We start from the raw sequence: 18,245 nt of genomic DNA, 5'->3' as shown, positions 1-18,245 counted from the left end.
TATATCATATATATATATGTGTGTGTGTGTGTGTGTGTGTGTGTGTGTCCCCAGTTTTAAGCACAGCGCCAGGCATGAGAGGTGTCTATAAATATTTAGTGTAAAATAATAGGTAAAACTTTTCTTTTTTACTCTTCCTTTCTTTTTTTTTTTTTTATAGAATCGTAATAAGGAGACCACCATTTTCTAATAAACTTTGGAAAACACTAAACAAAACGCCACAAAGAAAAAGAACAAAAATTTCTATTTAGTCTCTTAATAGACATTCACATTTTATAACCCACATGATTCTATTGAGAACTCACCAGACTAATGGGGTTCCTTGACCACTGGTGGAAGCAGCCAGGTGGAGAAAGGGGCAGGAGTACCGGGAGAGCCTAACCTAGCTCCCCTGAGTCCCAGCAGCAGCACTGGGAGCTAACATATATTCAAGGACCATGTCACTTACTTGTATATGTACACACAGTGACTCATTTAATCTTCATTGAATTTTATGTGTGTGTGTATGTGTGTGTGTGTGAGAGAGAGAGAGAGAGACTGAGGACTGAACTCAGGACCTTGCACTTGCTAGGCAAGTGCCCTGCCACTGAGCTAGACCCCCAACCCTCATTTAATTTTCATAACAGCCCTATTAGGTAGCTTCTATTATTATGCCCTTTTAGAAATGAGAAAACCAGCGCAGTGTGGTAGAGCAACGTGCTTACAACCAAATAACTGAGAAGTGGTAGAACAGTATTCGAACCCAGAACATCTAAGTTAGGGCTCTACTCTTTCAATTTCTATGCTATATAAATTACCTCCATGAGCAACAGGCAGTAATTTCAGCTAAGAATATAGGAAATGTGAGGTAGAAGACGAATGTGCTTTTTCATAACAAATCACCCCACTTCCAGGTTCTGGGATGCCCTTCTGAGTTCATAAGCATCATACTTAAGTGCTTAGCTTTCCTCCCAGACTCAGAGGTCCCAGTCTTCTTTCTACTTCACCACAGGAGACCACTGTTTCAATTGGTTTCATTTATCTTACAGTAGAGTCCTCACAAACCTTCTTAGGAAGCATGCTTCCTGCCCTCCTGGGTGGCTTGAGGACTTGCAGGCTCCACCACCCTGGTGGCTTTCATAACAGCACTCCCACCAGCTGGGAAAACCGGTGGGGCCACTTTCCCAAGGTGTCTGTGGCAGGACTTTAAACCTTCATAGACTCTTGTACCCCATTCAGAACATTTCAAACAGATGCATGACATATGCCAAAATCCAGAAGTGAGAAAAGGCTAGGAATGTCCGTGGAGCAGGTAAGTAGCAAAGGGCAGGTGGGAGCAAGTAAGGCTTGAGGAGGGATCTGTAATGGAAAGGTAGCTTAGACAGATACACCTTTGATTATTATGAAGAATCTTATACATAAAATAGAGGAATTTGATTTTTCCCCCCATTAGCAATGGAGAGTCGTTGAAGGTCATTCTGGTTTTTTAAGGTTTACAGTCTCACAACTTAAGCAGTTGTTTTTCTTTTCCTTACCGGCACTTTCTCAGCAATTAGGAAACACTGCCACCATGTGGTTATGGTTGATGCAGGCTACAATTTGCAAGTTGCTGAATTTTCAATGGTATTGTTTAATAATTAAACCAAAGAACACATCTTTTGATTCAAACAGCTGAAGTAATACAACCCTGACCTGTTAAAAAGGATGCTTATTATATAGTTTTTCAAGAAATCAATAGTTGGGTTCAATTCTCTCATCTCTTTGCTTTTAAAATTCTAGACTGTCTTTCTTTAGAGCTCCTGATGGCAAAGATCTCTTCTATTCTCAGACGCCCTTATTTTAGAATCATAAATTCTCTGGCCCTGCGAAGGTTCTGCTCTTTCCAGGGTAATTTGCATCAAACTGTCTCCAGGATATTTCTCTCAACCGTGGCAGGTTCTGTTTCACTCCTAGGTCTGTTCTTCTCGTATGGTCCCACAATTTAGACAGATCCAAATTCAATTATTCTCCCCGCCTTTTTTTTTTTTTCTTTCTTTTTTTAGTTGAGTGATTTGGGACTAATCACCTAACCTCTCTGAGCCTCAGTTACTGCAACAGTAAAACGGGGATGGCAGTTTTTTTTATAGGGTTATTGTAAGGATGAAACGATAATATGTAAAAAGTGCATGGCATACCATTGGTCCTCATCTTAGGGAGTCCTCTCCTTTCTCTTCCTCCTTGAGGGCATGCCCCTGTTGAGCACGAAGCAGGCACCCACTGGAGGTCAATGTGATATCCTAGATTTACTGAATCCTCAGCAGCGTTTGGGTGAACAGAACTACTCGTTTCCTTAGGCTTCGGGGACCATCCCTATTTTCATGCGTGATCAGCTACCCCTGAGTTTGCGAAGGATTTGCAATCCACGCGTCTCCTCTGTGCGCAGCTGGTGGCAGGTGCGTGGGCGTGAGCCGGGCGGGGCGGGGCGAGGCGACATCCATTCCTGGCCGCTCCCTATCGGGGGCTGGGGGTTGTGTGTGGATAATTCAATCCCCGTGGGACTCAGAGTCTGGCCTCACCCGCGGCTTGGCGGATTGGCTGACAGTCTCAGCCTGCCCCCGCCCTCGGTACCCCTCCGCGTCCCAGGTGGCTCAGGCCCCTGTGGTGATCTCTGTTTACGGGAGAGAACCTGTTCAAGTTGGGCTCCATCTCTGCAGTCGCTCCACTCCCGGGCCCCGCCCGCCCGGGAAGCGGGGAGAAAACCCGGTCGAGCCTTCCCCACCCCCCACCGCTTAGAGAGGTCGGGTAAGGCGAAAGGGGTGTGTGGGAGGGAGAGCCCGCGGCTTGGGGGATCCAGCTGTTCCCCAACCCGGTACCCTTCGAGCACCCAGGAGTTCTGACCCTAGGCCTGGTTCCCTCACCCACGCTCTGGGTGACGTGCCCACCCTGGGAGAGCAGCCCGAGAACGAATCTCAGGAATGCTAGCTCCTAAGAGGACGCTCAGGAGCGGAGACCTCGCTCACAGTTGTTTCCCCACCCCCACAGACGGTGATGACCCCCAAGCCGCCCGGACCCCCGGACGGGGGCTGGGGCTGGGTGGTGGCGTTTGCGGCCTTCGCGGTGAATGGGCTCTCCTACGGGCTCTTACGCTCCCTGGGCCTTGCTCTCCCTGACCTCGCCGAGCATTTTGACCGAAGCGCCCAGGACACTGCGTGGGTCAGCGCCCTGGCCTTGGCCATGCAGCAAGCAGCCAGTGAGGGAGGGCCCAAGGTGGGGGGTGGGAAGGGGGTGTAGGAAGTGTGAGTATAGTGATGGGAGATCCAATTAATTACTAGACAACTTGAGAATGAGCGACTGATTATTGGAAACCAAGTTCTAGAAAAGAGTGGGACTTGAGGTCAAGGGGAGGAGCTATTAGACCCAGGGAGGAGTTTGAGGCCAAGCAAATAGCCAATGAGAAGTGTTGCAGAGAGTTTAGGGGTCCAGGAGCGTGTCTTCCGTTGATTTCGACCCCTTTTAGGCCCAGTGGGCAGCGCTCTGAGCACACGCTGGGGGGCGCGCCCGGTGGTGATGGTTGGGGGAGTCCTTACTTCGCTGGGTTTCGTCTTATCGGCTTTCGCCCGAAGCCTGCTGCACCTCTACCTCGGCCTGGGCCTCCTCGCTGGTGAGGGGAGTGGCATGACCCGGGGTGATGATCAGGGGTGATGGTGGGGATAGGACTTTCTTGGGAGTTGGGGTAACGAATGAGGTGTGGGGGGGGGGCTTCTGCGAGAAGCACGGCTGGGAATGCTGGGGCAGGCATCCCTGGAATCTGCCTTAATCTCACTTTATCTATTCGCAGGCGCTGGCTGGGCTCTGGTGTTTGCCCCTGCCCTCGGTACCCTGTCCCGTTACTTCTCTCGCCGTCGGGTCTTGGCTGTGGGACTAGCACTCACTGGCAACGGGGTTTCCTCCCTGCTTCTGGCGCCTGCCTTGCAGCTCCTCCTTGACGCTTTCGGCTGGAGGGGCGCTCTGCTCCTCCTTGGCGCTGTCACACTCCACCTCACCCCTTGTGGCGCCCTGCTGCGACCCCTGTCCCTCCCTGGCGACCCCAAGGCTCCACCCCTCAACCCCCTAGCTGCCCTCGGCTTGGGTCTCTTCAAGCGTCGGGCCTTCTCAGTTTTTGCTCTGGGTACAGCTCTGATTGGGGGTGGGTACTTCGTCCCCTACGTGCACTTGGCCCCACACGCTTTAGACCGAGGCCTGGGGGGATACGGGGCAGCTCTGGTGGTGGCCATGGCTGCAGTGGGGGACTCGGGTGCCCGACTGGTCTGTGGGTGGCTGGCGGACCAGGGCTGGGTGCCCCTTCCGCGGCTGCTGGCACTGTTTGGAGCTCTGACAGGGCTGGGGCTGCTAACAGTGGGACTGGTACCGGCAGTGGGGAGCGAAGATGACTGGGGAGGCCCCCTGCTGGCTGCAGCTGGGGCCTACGGGCTTAGCGCTGGAAGTTATGCCCCCCTAGTGTTTGGTGTGCTCCCGGGACTGGTGGGCATCGGAGGTGTGGTGCAGGCCACTGGGCTGGTGATGATGCTGATGAGCCTCGGGGGACTCCTGGGCCCTCCCCTGTCAGGTAAGGGCCTGAACCAGCAGATCCACTCCCAACCGTCCTCTGCCCTTGGGGTACAAGACCTCTAAATTCCTTTACCCCTCTTCTCAGGCTTCCTAAGGGATGAGACAGGAAACTTCACCGCTTCTTTCCTCGTCTGTGGCTCTTTCATCCTCTCCGGCAGCTTCATCTATTTGGGGCTACCCAGGGCCCTCCCCTCCTGTCGTCCAACCTCACCTCCAGCTACCCCTCCCCCCGAGAGAGGGGAGCTGCTTCCGGTGCCCCAGGTTGCCTTGCCATCCCCAGGAGGCCCTCGCTCCACTCTGGACACCACTTGTTGATCATTTTCTTGTTTAAACCCCTCCCCCAATAAATAATTTTTATTTGATTTTTCTGAAAGCTCCAACTGTTGGCCATCCTAGAAGCCTGAAAATATTCTACTTTAAGATATCCTAAAAGGCTTTTGAAAAAAACAGGACCCCAGTTGGGGGTGGGGAAGAGTGTTTAGCTATCCAGTCCATTCCTCTTTGCCCAAATCCTTGCCATAACAGAGAGTCTTTGAGAAGTTGTCTGCAGTTTCAGTTTGTTGTGGGCTGGGCTGGGGGAAAAGATGCTTATGGATGCCACCTGCTCCATTTTCATTTACCTTGAATATCCAGACCTGGTGGAACAGTTCCAGCATTTCAATCTCCTTTTATTTTCCTGGGAAATATGAGAATCCTAGGTCCAAACTTCAGCTCTATCAGCCTTTTTCCCCCCTCCTAAACAAGCTACCTTCCCACACACATACACTCTGTGATTTCACCATTCCCTTAATTTCTAAGCCCCAGGTGGGGAAGAGGTAGGTAAGTGGACAGGAGGGAGGAACTCAGGATCATCACAGCTCCTGGACACCTCCTCTCCCCTGCCCTGATTTCATAAGCCAACCCACACATGGGCCCTGGTTCTTTTTGAGGTTACAATTATTGTCCGGTTTCCTTATTCAGTTTTATCTCAAACAGACACCTTTGCTTCTCAAACATCTGTCTTCAGAGAGGACACTTAGGAGGACACTAGAGTTCACATGTAAAACATGAGAAGTCTCTTGGTCTTTGATTTTCAGTTGATTCACAGCTTAATGGAGTAGGATCTCTGGATCCTTCAGAAAAGGTTGGGAGAGCAAATGAGAAGAAATGTGAGTCCTCAGCAAAATACCAAGGGTTGGCACACACATCGGAGGAGTCCCAGGACTGCTCTGGGGCGAGAAAGATTAAGAATCTTAAGGCACTGTGGTTCTGTGGATGCCTCCTTTGGGTAGGAGAAAATCTGGAGCTGTCAAGATCTGGCTTTTGGGGACTATCTCTTAGTGGAATTCAGTCCTCTCCCAGCCCCTCCTTCGTGGGCAGGGGGACTTTGGTATCCACTGCCTCTATTACAAGGTCCTGAGGCCTGGTAGTTGGAGTTGAAAAGCAGGAGAAGAAGTGGGGCAGAGTGATGAGAACTGCACTCCCTGCAAGAAGGAAGGTCCCAGCCACCACAAAAGAAGCTGTGTAGTTGCCTGTCACATCTCGGAGGTAGCCTAGATCCAAGAGAGAAAAAAAATACACATGGGTGATCTGTTCGCTGGGGTTGACAGCTCAGACCCCCCCCCCTTTTTAATATTTATTTTTTAGTTTTTCGGTGGACACAACATCTTTGTTTGTATGTGGTGCTGAGGATTGAACCTGGGCCGCACACATGCCAGGCAAGTGCGCTACCGCTTGAGCCACATCCCTAGCCCTTAGACCCCTTTTTTTTCGGGAAGGAAAGGTGCATAATATTAGAGGAATCAAAACTCCCAAGGTAGACCAGATGAATGTGAGAATTCTATTTTCCCTAAGGGCCTCAAAGGTAATTTTAACCACCTGTGTGCCTTTAGAAAGGATCTCCAAACCAGCCCATGAAGATTTGATAAGCCAGATTATGTCAGGCATACCTGTAGGTTTCTTTCTGGCAATTGTAGCCGTTCCACATCTTCAGTTAATAGTTAAGAGGGAATGTTAAAGTCATAAGGTTCCTGAATCTTGAGCCTGGAGTACTTTGACCAGAGTACTCAGACACATGGCCTGGGGCCCAGTAAGACAAAGGAAAATGGAAGACACTGGAATGTTATATAGATCCAGATCTGGCCATATCCTCTGAAAACCCAGGCTGTTAGCTCCATACCAAGATTTCCACTTAACTCCTCTTTGTCTTTCCAGTTAGAATTTCCCAGCCCCAATTTCTCTACCCTATGGACCCACATCAAGTCTGCTATGATTGGTCATGCAGACTGTGAACTGTACCATACCAGAGGACAATATTCACATACACATGATGGGAATAGTTCCTTCCCCTGACTGTGCAACATGGCAACCCTTGCCCACCTGGCAACCCCATTCCCCTTACCTGACAGAGGAGCCCCCAGTAGCCCCCCGATGCTCTCTACCATCTGCACCAGTCCTAGGCCACAGTAAATCCTTCCAGTCCCCACCAGTTCAGGCAGCACGGAGAAGGCCACTGGGGTCAGGGCTCCTGATGTGAAGCCATAGGCCACAGCCAGAACCACCAGGGCTGTGGGAGCCTGAGCCACAGGGAACAGGGTCAGTGATACCCCAGTCAGGGTGGTCCAAAGCATCAGAAGCCGTGTCACAGGCCCTGGGACTGCATCTCCCAGCCACCCAGAGGCCACACGCCCTACAAGGTCAGAAATAGCAGCCACAGAGAGTAGAAAGGCAGCAGGTAGTGGGTCCCAATCCAGGTCTTGGAGATGGGCCACCAGGTGGATATAGGGTATGAAGTAGCCAGTGTTGATCAGGGTGAGGGCAACAGTGTAACGGAGGAAGGGGCCATGATGGAGGAGGGAGGTGAGTTGGGCTGCAGGGCCACCCATAACTGTGTCCTCAGTCAGGGATAGTGGGCGGAGGAGAGCACCACATGCCACCAGGTGGAGGGAGAGGGCAGATACGAGCAGTAGAGCCCCCCGCCAGGCATAGTAGTTGAGTAACCACTGGAAGAGGGGGGCAAATGCAAAAGAGGAGAGGCCCACTCCTGTCAGTGCCAGCCCTGTGGCCAGGGATCGACGGCGAGAGAAGTAACGGGACAGGCAGGCCAGGGTCGGAGTGAAGGTCAAGGCCCAGCCAGAGCCTGTCAAAAAGGAAGAAATGGGGGTTGAGAACTTTTGTGGAGCTCAGGAAACCCAGTAATCCCAACAGTGCTCAGCAGCAGAATATAGCCTTTGTTCTGGAGTCCCACAGACCTGGATGTAGTCCTAGCTTTGATAGTTTCTAGCTGTGTGACCCCATGTGTTTTACTTACTCTCCCAGCCTCAATTTCCTCATCTGCAAAATGGGGTTGCTACACTTTATGGGACTGGGGGAGGACTAGAGATAATGTTTGTAAAGTAACTAGCACAGAACTTTGGAGTTAGACCCCCTGCTCTACCATTTCTGGCCATGTAATGTTACTTTGCCAAGTTGCGTAAGCTTTGAAAGTCTTTCTTTGTACATAGGCTAATGATATTCATTTCAGTCACAGGACCCAGCACAATTTTACAGAAATTCTCCAGTCCCTCTAGCCTTGGGCTTGCACATACATTCTTGGATTCGTTATCTTTGCTTTCCTAATTTCCCCACCATGTTAACCAACTTAGTCATTCTCTTAAGAATTCCCTTCAGGGCACAGGTGCTACTCAAACGTTCCCTCAACATTCTCCCTAAACTTTTTGGAAGGAGCAGGAAAAAGGTGAAAATCCAGTGGCCAAAGACCCAAGTATATGACTCTCCTGTCCTTGCCCAGGGTCTCACCTGAGAGCAGTCCAATACTCAGGTATAGGTGGGTCAAGGAGGTAGCAAATGAAGCGAGCAGCATACCCAGCGAGGCCAAGATGCCCCCGGTCATCACCACAGGCCTGGGCCCGAACTTCGTGCTCAGGGCACTGCCTATGGGGCCTGGAGAAGGGGAACGGGTTCTGGAGGACTCAGGCGTCCTTCCCTAGCATCCTCCACACCCCTTCTCCTTCCCCTTTCGGTTCCTGTATCCCCTTTCTCTTTCGAGGGTGAGGGTCACAGGACACCGGACCGGGCGCAGCACTCACTCCCAAACTGCTGCACCGCGATTCCAATGGAGGCGATCCAGGAGACGCGCGCTGCCTGCTCCTCAAACGCCGCCACAAACTCCACGAAGAAGACTCCGAAGGAGCGAAGCACCCCGAACACCAGCGCCGACTGGAAGAAGGCTGAGAGCACCACCATCCATCCCCAGCCCCCATCGGGGGGCTCGGCCCCGCGAGCCATCTGGGTAGGAACAGGGCTGCCGACACTAAGAGCCAGCCCCTGCAGGAGCCGGGCTCTAGACTTCCACCAGTGTATGCCCACCCCGCTGGGAGGCTCGGAACCAAACGCGGGGTGGGGCGCAAAATCGGGTAAAGAGGAAGGTACAGATCAGGCGGCGTGAGGCGCCTGCGCCTTTTCCCAAGGGGTACGGTCTTAGTGAGGCGGGGGAGGGGGGGGGGAACCAGGCCCGTGCTAGCCTCGGTCACAAGCGTACGGAGGCGCAGCCAGGATGGCCTGCAGCTGAGGGTCCAGGAAAGGGCCAGTTCGTTAGCGGCGGGCCCCCAAACGTTCGATTAGGGACCAGGAGGTGGAAATGGAGACGCGCACCGGCCTGGGTATGAATTATCTTTGGGGATGTCCACACCTGGCCAAGCGGGCCAACATCCAGTCCCTAGCTAGCCAACGAGGACGCAGGACTCCTGAGCAGGGGGTGCGGCCAGAAGGCTTGGGCGGGACTTAGAGCATTGTTCCGGACCGGCAGTGAGTGTGGCGCATGCGTAAAGAGGGTCCTGAAGCGACTGACTGGATACAGCCACACGTGATACAGGGACCTACCGCGGGGATGCCGCGGTCCGCTGCTCATGGTGTGGGCCGAGTCGTCCGCATTTCAGCACCAAAACCCGCACGTAAGGACTGGTGGTGGGCAAACTGGTTCTGGAGAGGCAAGCACTCACTTGTTTTTGAGGAATGCCCGACCCACGTGGGGTTCCAAAGGACAGGTTATAAAATTCAAAATAACCCGAAAGAGTGCCACCGTGCCACCGTTAACGCAGCTCCCCAAATCGAGATGGCTGGATTTCTGAGAGGTTCAAGGGCCAACGGAAAAGAGACGGGGAATGGGTTGTTGGACTCCTGGCATTCATTTCTGTGATGATAACACTTTTCTGTTCCCACTAACAGGAAACCTTGGGTCACAGAGACCAAAAATAACTGAGGAGAGGAAGGGCGGCTGTAAAGTCACATAGGGCTCCACCAACACCACTACCCCTTCCTCAGTGGGGCTGGAACCTTTTCTTCTGCCCTCTAGTAACAGCCATGTCCTAACCATATTTTTTGAACTCAAGGTGGGATAAAGAGAAGTTATGACCCCGGCAACTGGAGCAATCAGCTTTTCTTACCCCACCAGTACTCAGGCCCCCTGTGAGCACCCCCTAGTCCTCCCCAGACTCCACAGCATTAACGTCTTGGACTTCAGTTTCTTCATTGTAACTCAAGCTCTGGAGGACCCCCCCGACCTGGGTTCCCTGGGATCAAAGAGTTCATACCCAGCAGGATATGGTGGCACAGGCCTGTAATCTCAGCCATTCTGGAGGCTGAAGCAGGAGGATTAGGAGATCCAAGCCAGCTTCAGCAATTTAGCCCTAAGCAGCACACCTGAATTAAACCCCCAGTACAAACAAACAAACAACAACAACAAAAAAAAACCCACCTAGACTAGTGGGGAAAAGAAGCAAACAGGCAAAGAAGAAGAGGGGAATGAGGTGGGGAGACTGTGTAGCTTTTGATTTCACATATGGAAAATAATCATACCAGAATTCTTACCTCTGTGTGTGTATGAATATGTATTCAAAATATTGGTGGGGAATATGCTAGTTGGTGTGGTCATATATAAGTGGTTAAGAACTCAAGTCTTTAGAATCAAATTGGTTCCAATCTTGACTTTATCATTTATTAACTTGGTCAAGATATTGGTTTTCCCATCTGTAATTTAGGCTATTTTTTAATGGTTGTCAGGGGGGTTAAATTAGAAAATCCAAGCACTAAAATGCTTAGTTTAGGGCATACTATGTAGCAGGTGAAAGTAATATTAGCTGGTTTTGTTTTCAACAGGGCATAGAGGGAAGTGAAGCTGCAGAGGGAAGTGAAGGAAGGATTTAGGTTTTTTTTTTCTTTTCAGGTCTGGGTATTAAAAGATTAAGAAACACAACCACATCCTGTAAATGTTGGAGGCAATTCAGGGGCCATGTTATCTGACTTTTATCACAGATAAGGACTTTTAAGACAGAAGGCAGGGATAATATCAGAATTTGTGACCATTCTGCCTGAGGGCCAGACCAGAGCTATGTACCCAGGACACACATAGAACAGGGGAAAAAGTAGGAGAGGCACATGCACGGGACACTGGATAGACTTCCAAGATACCACTGCTGGGAGACAAAGGTGGAGTTGGCATGCTGGCTCTTAACTACACAGCCTTCTCACTGCCACCTCCTGTTGTCCTTGGGATCCAAGTCCCAACCATTTTCCTTAGTGGTGGTGGGGTGTCCCAAGCATTAATATCCCCAGCACAAATGCATCCCTCAACCTCTTGGCGTTACTAATGACTTCCTAGTTTCTCCCTGCTGCCTCTGCACCTCAGGCAGGAAGTGACTTCAGACCAGCAGGATGCAGGTGGCTCCGGAGAAACTTCATGAAGTCACTGGTTCCTACACAATGAGCCGGAAGGCAAGGGCAGAACAAGGACCATTTAAGATGTGTGGTGGGATGAAACAGTGAAATGAGCACAGAATCCAAATGTTATTTAAGAGGAAAGAAATCTCTTTCCAAGTCCCCAGGTCCCCTGAGGCAAGAACCCAGAACACAACAGATAGACTCAGAGGCTTCTTTATTCCAAGGATCAGATCTTGAAAAATCTAACATCTCCACCCCCAGGCACTTTCAACCTGCTCATCCCATCTGCTAAAACAGAGATTATGGTTTCTTTCTACATGTCTCCTCTTGCTTTCCCTCTTCTTCAATTCTGCAATGGGGTGATGGGGTTTAAGATAGAAATAGGGAGAATAGCTTTCTCACTAGTCCCCAAGTGACAGCAACTAGTATTGACCTATCTTGAGGAAGTTCCACCCCCCCCCCAAATTCAGAAGTGCTTTTTACCCTCCTTCCATGTCCTATAATCAAATAGGTCCCAGGGTTACAAGGGCCAAGACTATAAATCAGGAATTCAGAGTATTATTCAACATTCCAGACAGTTGCTAAGAGGCTACCCCATCCCTAACTTTTCCCTTACTTGGTCAACACTGGAAACTTCAGCACTAATCAACCTCTTAATCCTACCTGGCAACTTGGTCAACTAGAAGGGGCTTGAACTCATCAGTCAACCAGTCTTACTCTCAAATCTCCAATCCCAACAATAATCCCAATCATAATTCCAAACTACAATAAACCCAGAATGGAACTCAGCCTCTTTCCTCTTCCTGTGGAAGGTTCTAGTGCACTCACTGGTTCCAGACAGGAATGCAGTGATGGGAAGACAAGATCACAGATCCAGCTTTTCTAAGGTAAGAAAGTTACCAAACACCTGTGACTTAAAGAGACAAAGACGTTTCTGGAATCTGGACACTTGCCAGAAGATGTCCAAAACCCATTAGAGAAAGAAGGGGCTTATCTCAGTATAGAGAACCCCAAGGAACATTCAAACCTAGATACCTCTACAGTAATGGGTGGGTCACAACTCTATAGTCAAGGTAAAGTTGCATATTTCTCTCCTAGGTCACAATATTCTTAGAGACTGGTAGAATCAGAAAAGGTCATATGATCTCTGACAAGAAATTTCAGATCTTTCTCCCACAGAGGAGGGATCAACTCAGTGCTAAGAACTGGCCGTAGTGGGAGAATTATGAATTCAATTCAAAGCCTTGGGTGGGCTCTATTGTGACAGATGAATGCAGGGCAACCAAACCCAGGTGACTGGATTGGTGAGACAGTGTAGGTTCTGGACCATCTTGAAGTAAAGACTACTGGCCTCTACTTACAGTGATTTAGGATCCAATCTCCCACCCTGCAACTTTCAGGAAGCATTTGTTACCTCCATTTCAGGCTCATCATAAAGGTTCCTATCACCCATGAAAAGAAAGAAAAGACTATATCTAGTTCTAGCCTGCTAGAGCACCTCAAAGTCCAGAATACCAGAGAGGGTTCCAGACCCAATTCCATAATCCCACATGTTCCTAGGGCTTGCCCTAGAATGAATAAAGGTTCCAGACCTAGAATTGGAGGAGCAGGGAATAGAGACCCCCTTTCTCCATTTTAAACAAATCAACATCAAACAAACAGGAAAAAGAACAATTGTAAAGATAAAAGCTATGACAATAACAATATAAAAACACTCAAGCCAGAGGAGAGAGCCAAGTGCTAATAATCTCTGCCAGCAGAGCTGTGACCTCACATTCTATGTTTCTGGTCACTTTTTGATCACACTTGTGGAATAGGGAAGTGGGAAATGCAACAGAATGAAGACCCTGATGCTACCCAAAGGCTGCAATAAATTATATTTACAGATAAACCAAATGAGATGGGGACTGCAGGTGGGGGCTCTTCCCTTAAGGAAACCAGGCCTCCAATGTCTCCCTGACCCCAGCCTCTAGTTAGACAATCTGGATTGTGGGGAAGAGGTTTTGACCAGCAAAACAGAGGCAGATCTAGCCTGGATCTGCCACTCCTGCTCTCCCCAGCAAGAAATTAAGGTGGCAGCAGTTTCTAATACCAGAGTGGTCTTGCACACCCCCATGCCAAGACGAACAGGGAAGCCAGGTCCAAGCTTGGGGACTTCCTGGGCCCTGGGGAGCGAGTGGGGTCTGGAGCACTCAGCTAAGGCCCCCCCAGGATGTGGTAGTGTACTTTGGTGTTCGTAGCAGCTCCGTGTTTCTGGCGCAGATGCAACCGCAGCTGACTCTTGTGCCGGAAATGCAGGCCGCAGGGGTCGCACTGTGGGAGGACAACTGAGTCAGGTCTCACCCATTCCAAAACCATCTTTTAGGTGTTGGGCAAAGGGAAACGGTTCAGCTCTCTATAGAAAATTAGCGCTTTGGCCTTCACATCTTCCCAAATCCTCAGGGGATCCCGGGAGATAGACCCTGGTTTATTTTAGTAAAGGTTTTCCCACCCGTTAATCCCTCTCTGGAAAATGAAGAAGCGCAATCCCTACTTCGGCCTCCGCCTCTTATTCACTAGGACTCTTAGTTTCCAAGAGATCTAGGGGTAGCAAGGTCCCTCCTCTCAGAGCTCCGCCCCTAGGTGAACTGAAGGTAATTCTAAGGGTTGGCCATGCTGGATACCCACATGGTAAGGCTTCTCTCCCGTGTGGATGCGAACGTGACTCTTGAGGGTCTGTAGGTGGCGGAAGCGAGTTCCGCAGGTGGGACAAGGATAGGGCTTCTCTCCGGTGTGGATCAGCACGTGGGCGCGCAGGTGCGCCACCTGGGAGGGGAGGAGACTTCAGATCACCTTCGGGAGGGGCAGAATTCTCTCCACCCCGCCCTCTAACCTTTGAACCCTCTCTGCTGGGGTTGGCTTCGTACCTGTACAAAGCGCGAACCGCAAGTCTCACACTTGTAGGGTTTCTCTCCCGAATGGATGCGGCTGTGCGTTTTCAGGTTAGCTGGTCGGTTAAAACGGGCTCCACAGATGGAGCAATGGTAGGGCTTTTCCCCTATAAACAGGGAGGAAGAGAAGTCAGGGACATTGCCTTAAAAACAGTGGTGGGCACGAAGGCCAAAGCCCTTTCCCCTCCTACCTGTGTGCACAGTACGGTGACTGGCCAAGTTGCCTTTGTAGCGGAAGGCAGACCGGCAGAGCTGACACTTATAGGGTTTGTCCTCGTCCCTGGGAGCCAAGGAGTCCAGCCCCGAAGAGCACCCAGCCACAGCCTCACAGTTCTGGCAGCCGAAAAACTCACTTCCTGGGAAAGGGGAGTGAGGGTAGTGAGTAATGACAACCATAGTTACTAATTGAGGGCTTCTTGGGTAGGAGTGAATCCTCAAACCGAACAATAGTAAGTAGGTAAGGTGTTCTTTCTTTCAATTCACTGTGAAGGATTCTGGGACACATTTGACTTGCCAAAGGCCATATAAAATCTCACTCTACATTTGATTCCAGAGCACTCTGCTAATTTCTTCAATAGTGGTGACAGTAGGTGGAAGCCCCTGCTAGTGGGCAGAGGTTTTGGTTTCTTCTATATTGCACCAGTCTGGATGACAGTCCACCAGCAAGGCCCTGTCAAAGTCTGGACAGACCACTTAACCCTAAATAGGGATAGGCCCAAAATTCCCAAACTTTGCTACTCATTGGAAGCACCTGGGAAGCTTTAAAAATTACTGATTCCGCCCCCCCCCCTAAAAAAAGTTCTATGATGATGTAAAAAAAAAAAAAAAAAAGGTACTGATCCCCACTTCTAAACTTTCTGATCTCTGGGTGTGACCTGGGAGTTTTAAAACCTTCCCACGTAATTTTAATTTGCAAATAAAGTTTAGGAACCACCAGAATAAGTGTCTCCTGAGTCCTTTTAACCCAGACTGGCCTGGTATAGTCATAGGAGAAAAATTGGAAAAGAGGAACTCTTACCTGGTGGTGGACAGGGCCGCTCAGAGGGTGATCCAGTAGTCTCTTGAACCCGGGATGTGAAGAGATAGGGGGCCCTGACTGGAGTTCCACATTTGAACTGCCTAGCGGCAGTAGTTGGAGAAAGCCTGAGCAGATAATAAGGCCCATAGAAGAGGTTAGAAGAGATTATATGAAGAGACATTCTCTCCAAGAGAACTTGGAGTCAAAGGCCTATCCTCTGGAGGTGAGCTAATATTAATCAATGAGCCACATTCTTGGCCCTGTCAATGTCCCTCCCCACTGAATTACCCTGGTCTCTGGTCAACTCCCAAAGGTGGGCTGGTATCTTTGAAAGGGACCCTCCCCCCCATCTCCCTGCCTACTGATAACACAGGCTAGCCTCTAAAAAACTCTTGGAATTCTAGACCGTGTACCTGTTCTGGGAACCAGGGATGGGTCCATCTTCACTGCTGCTGTTGTTGGAGGCCTCATCTCCACTGGGGAGTCTGGCTTGGGGGCAAGGTTGACCAGAACTACTCTCCCCAATCAGGCTCCCTGCTTGGGAGGCCTGAGAGTTTAGCACGATGAACTTGTACTTTTTCCAGTTGCAGGCCTTGGGGTCTGGGCTGACTGGACTTGGGGGGCCTTGATTGCAGCTTCGAGACTCAGTAGGTGGGTCTGGGTGCCCTTCAGAGCACCTGGGACTGCCTGGTGGAGGGGCTGTTGTGAGTGTGGGGGGTTCTGCCTCCAGGGGTCTCAGGGAGATGCCTAGAGGTTCACAACTGGAAAAAACGTGATGGACATTAGTTCTATTTCCTAATTTTGCCTCTGCCAATGATACCTGGGACGCCACCTCACCCAGGAAGAACACAGAGCCATGATTCCCTCACCTAGCCTGGATGAAGCGGTGGCATGCCTGAACTACATGTTCCATCTGCAAGTAGGTGGCAGCCGCAAGGACAGCGGGTGCAGTGGTGGGAGAGAGGCGCAGGCGCGAAGTGTACATGAAGTCCAGAAGAGGAGCGAAGCCTCTAGCTTCGGGGCCCCCGGGCAGGGAGAGCACGTCCACCCCTACTCCTGCTCGGCCCCGGAAAATTGAATAGAAGAAGCCACTGGAGAGAGGACAGATAGGTCAAGCTAGACCAAGGGACACACGCGCTGCTTTAGAAAACCCATTCCTTTAGAAATCCCGCTTCCCCACTATTAAACCGTGTTCAATTCTGGGACTCTCCCCTCTTTTTCCAGCAAGGTTTGGGTTTGAATTTCCACTCTATGGCCTATGGCTCCACCCCTTTCCCCACTTGGTCCCCACTAGCCCCAACCCTCGAACCTGCAGGCGATAAGAACCGCCTTGTGTGCTCGAAGGGGTTGCCCGCCAACCAGCAGCGTGACGTCAGTGAGGATCCCGCGCAGGCGCAGCTCGTTCAAATTGCCCAGCACGTCGGAGGAGTGGCGGGTGAATTCACGGACGTAGCCAAGCGCTCCGTCTGGGGCAGTGGTGGAACCCATAGCGACGCAGGCCTGTGGATGCGGTGGAAAGGGCTCAGGGATTCGGCAGTCTTAAGACACCTTCCCTTCTCTGCTTGTCTTTTCTCCCAAGGTGCTGCTAAAGCCAGGTTCACCATCTCCGGGCCCCAGCACACGCAGCCTCACTTAATTCGTCTCGTTAATTCTGTCCTCAACCACATCGTCGCTGACTTCCAGAGAGCTAGATCCCAGAGCGCTTGGAACGAGTTGAAGTTTCCCAACCGCTGCGTCGATGGAGAGCGTGCGAAATATCGCGCACAGAGCCTTTGGTTGGATTCCTTGTGTCCCTCCACAACCTACCTCTCTTTGCTTCTTGGCGCGCCTAGATCTTAAGTGCTTGACCCGGCCTGGGGACTCCAGAAAAGCTGCACTCCATACCCCTCCAAATCCCAGTCGAAACTCCCTTCTACGAACCGCAGGTTTCTGCTACTCCTATACAGTCCCCATCCTAGTAAAGTGCAATTTCTGGGACTCAGTCTCCCTACTATCAATAAGCTCCAACCCTCTTTGGGGTCCCAGGATTCCGGCTCCCTCAGTGTCTCCTTCTTACCCCCGTCCCGCAGGGGCTGCGGCTTCTCTTCTCAAGGGGGGGCGGGGTCTCTCTCGGCCTCGGCTCCTTTATCCCTCCGGGATGTCGGGGGCGGGGGTGGAGGTGGGGTGAACGCCTGGGTCTGTATCCTTCCTTCCTCCCTGGCTCTCCAGATGGGGAACCTGGGGCGGGGTCTCCGTCTCTAAGGCGGGACCTCAGAAACACCAGGTGATCCTAACGTGGGGATTTGGGGGGCCTCTAATAGTAAGAATTGAGGATGTGGGTGTTGGAACTGGGGAGATTAGGGATGTCCAGGATGGGAAATAATAGAGGCTCTAGGTAATCGTAGGACCGGGACAGCGAAAATCGTTGTATTGGCTTTTGGAAGAAGGTGTCGCATCACGACTCCCCCTTCCGATGTACTATGTGGGACACCAGGTTTGGGGGAGGCCCTAGTGGTCTTCCGTGGGGTCTCAGATAGTGGAAGGGTGTGGTGTGAATGACAGGCTCCTTTGGCAGGGCCCACAAAAAGGGGGGCTCTGACCGGGCCGGGTAGGGAGAGGGCGGATATGATTTCTAGTTCGTTTCCTTCCATTGTCCTGAGACCGGACGGCTCCGCCAGCTGCTTCCCCTCGAGGAGGTGGGGAAAGCCCCGGGTGGGGGCCGAGAGACGCTCAGGAGACCTAGGCGTCCGGCCTCCCTCCCCAACTCTCTTCTGAGTCCTTTTAGGGATTCAGAGAGACCGAACTCCCGCCCAAAGCCCGCTCGCTGTCCCCCAGTCCTAGCTCAATAGGTCCTCGAGCACCCGCCGGTCGGCTACGCTTTGAGGCTGGCGGGACGCCGGGGTCCAGCGCGGCAAGTAGGCGAAGCTCGGCAATGTCTGGCTCTTTCCACGAGGGGGCGGACGAGCACTAGCCTCGCCTCGCCCCGTGGTTTCCACCCGGCTGGGGTTGTGCACAGACTAGGGGGCTGGATGGATTTGGTCTTGGCGGCTGAAACT

At 51.3% G+C, this 18,245-nt stretch overlaps 3 protein-coding genes across 8 annotated transcripts; 1 reads left to right on the top strand and 2 right to left on the bottom strand.

Annotated features, from left to right (window-relative positions):
• Positions 1–2,539: 2,539 nt before the first annotated feature.
• On the top strand, positions 2,540–4,928 carry Slc16a11 (solute carrier family 16 member 11). Of its 4 annotated transcripts, none has more exons than XM_076871549.1 (5): positions 2,540–2,755; positions 3,001–3,208; positions 3,476–3,619; positions 3,797–4,564; positions 4,652–4,928. In XM_076871549.1, exons 2-5 carry the CDS (start codon positions 3,007–3,009, stop codon positions 4,879–4,881), a joined length of 1,344 nt encoding a protein of 447 aa, XP_076727664.1. In that variant the 5' UTR covers positions 2,540–2,755; positions 3,001–3,006; the 3' UTR covers positions 4,882–4,928. The 4 variants fall into 4 exon arrangements, with proteins under 4 accessions (XP_076727664.1, XP_076727663.1, XP_076727662.1 ...); XM_076871548.1 differs by having other exon boundaries at positions 2,540–2,760; XM_076871547.1 differs by lacking the exon at positions 2,540–2,755 and having other exon boundaries at positions 2,981–3,208.
• Positions 4,929–5,213: 285 nt separating this feature from the next.
• Slc16a13 (solute carrier family 16 member 13) lies at positions 5,214–10,004 on the bottom strand. Of its 2 annotated transcripts, XM_076871552.1 has the most exons (5): positions 8,634–10,004; positions 8,344–8,487; positions 6,947–7,684; positions 6,495–6,624; positions 6,033–6,098 (listed from the first exon to the last, which is right to left on the bottom strand). In XM_076871552.1, exons 1-4 carry the CDS (start codon positions 8,830–8,832, stop codon positions 6,539–6,541), a joined length of 1,167 nt encoding a protein of 388 aa, XP_076727667.1. In that variant the 5' UTR covers positions 8,833–10,004; the 3' UTR covers positions 6,033–6,098; positions 6,495–6,538. The 2 variants fall into 2 exon arrangements, with proteins under 2 accessions (XP_076727666.1, XP_076727667.1); XM_076871551.1 differs by lacking the exon at positions 6,495–6,624 and having other exon boundaries at positions 5,214–6,098.
• An 802-nt stretch (positions 10,005–10,806) lies between these two features.
• Bcl6b (BCL6B transcription repressor) lies at positions 10,807–17,339 on the bottom strand. 2 transcript variants are annotated; one of them, XM_076871545.1, is made up of 9 exons: positions 17,267–17,339; positions 16,520–16,710; positions 16,080–16,301; positions 15,624–15,971; positions 15,211–15,335; positions 14,384–14,548; positions 14,169–14,299; positions 13,930–14,067; positions 10,807–13,575 (listed from the first exon to the last, which is right to left on the bottom strand). In XM_076871545.1, the coding sequence occupies exons 2-9, from the start codon at positions 16,696–16,698 to the stop codon at positions 13,459–13,461; spliced, it is 1,425 nt and encodes a 474-aa protein (XP_076727660.1). In that variant the 5' UTR covers positions 16,699–16,710; positions 17,267–17,339; the 3' UTR covers positions 10,807–13,458. The 2 variants fall into 2 exon arrangements, with proteins under 2 accessions (XP_076727660.1, XP_076727661.1); XM_076871546.1 differs by having other exon boundaries at positions 17,017–17,293.
• Between the last annotated feature and the right edge of the window lie 906 nt (positions 17,340–18,245).

Source organism: Callospermophilus lateralis, chromosome 11 (assembly GCF_048772815.1).
Source record: "Callospermophilus lateralis isolate mCalLat2 chromosome 11, mCalLat2.hap1, whole genome shotgun sequence".
Lineage (NCBI taxonomy): Eukaryota > Metazoa > Chordata > Mammalia > Rodentia > Sciuridae > Callospermophilus > Callospermophilus lateralis.
The sequence above is the reverse complement of the archived record's forward strand: the minus strand, read 5'-3'. Positions and strand labels throughout refer to the sequence as shown.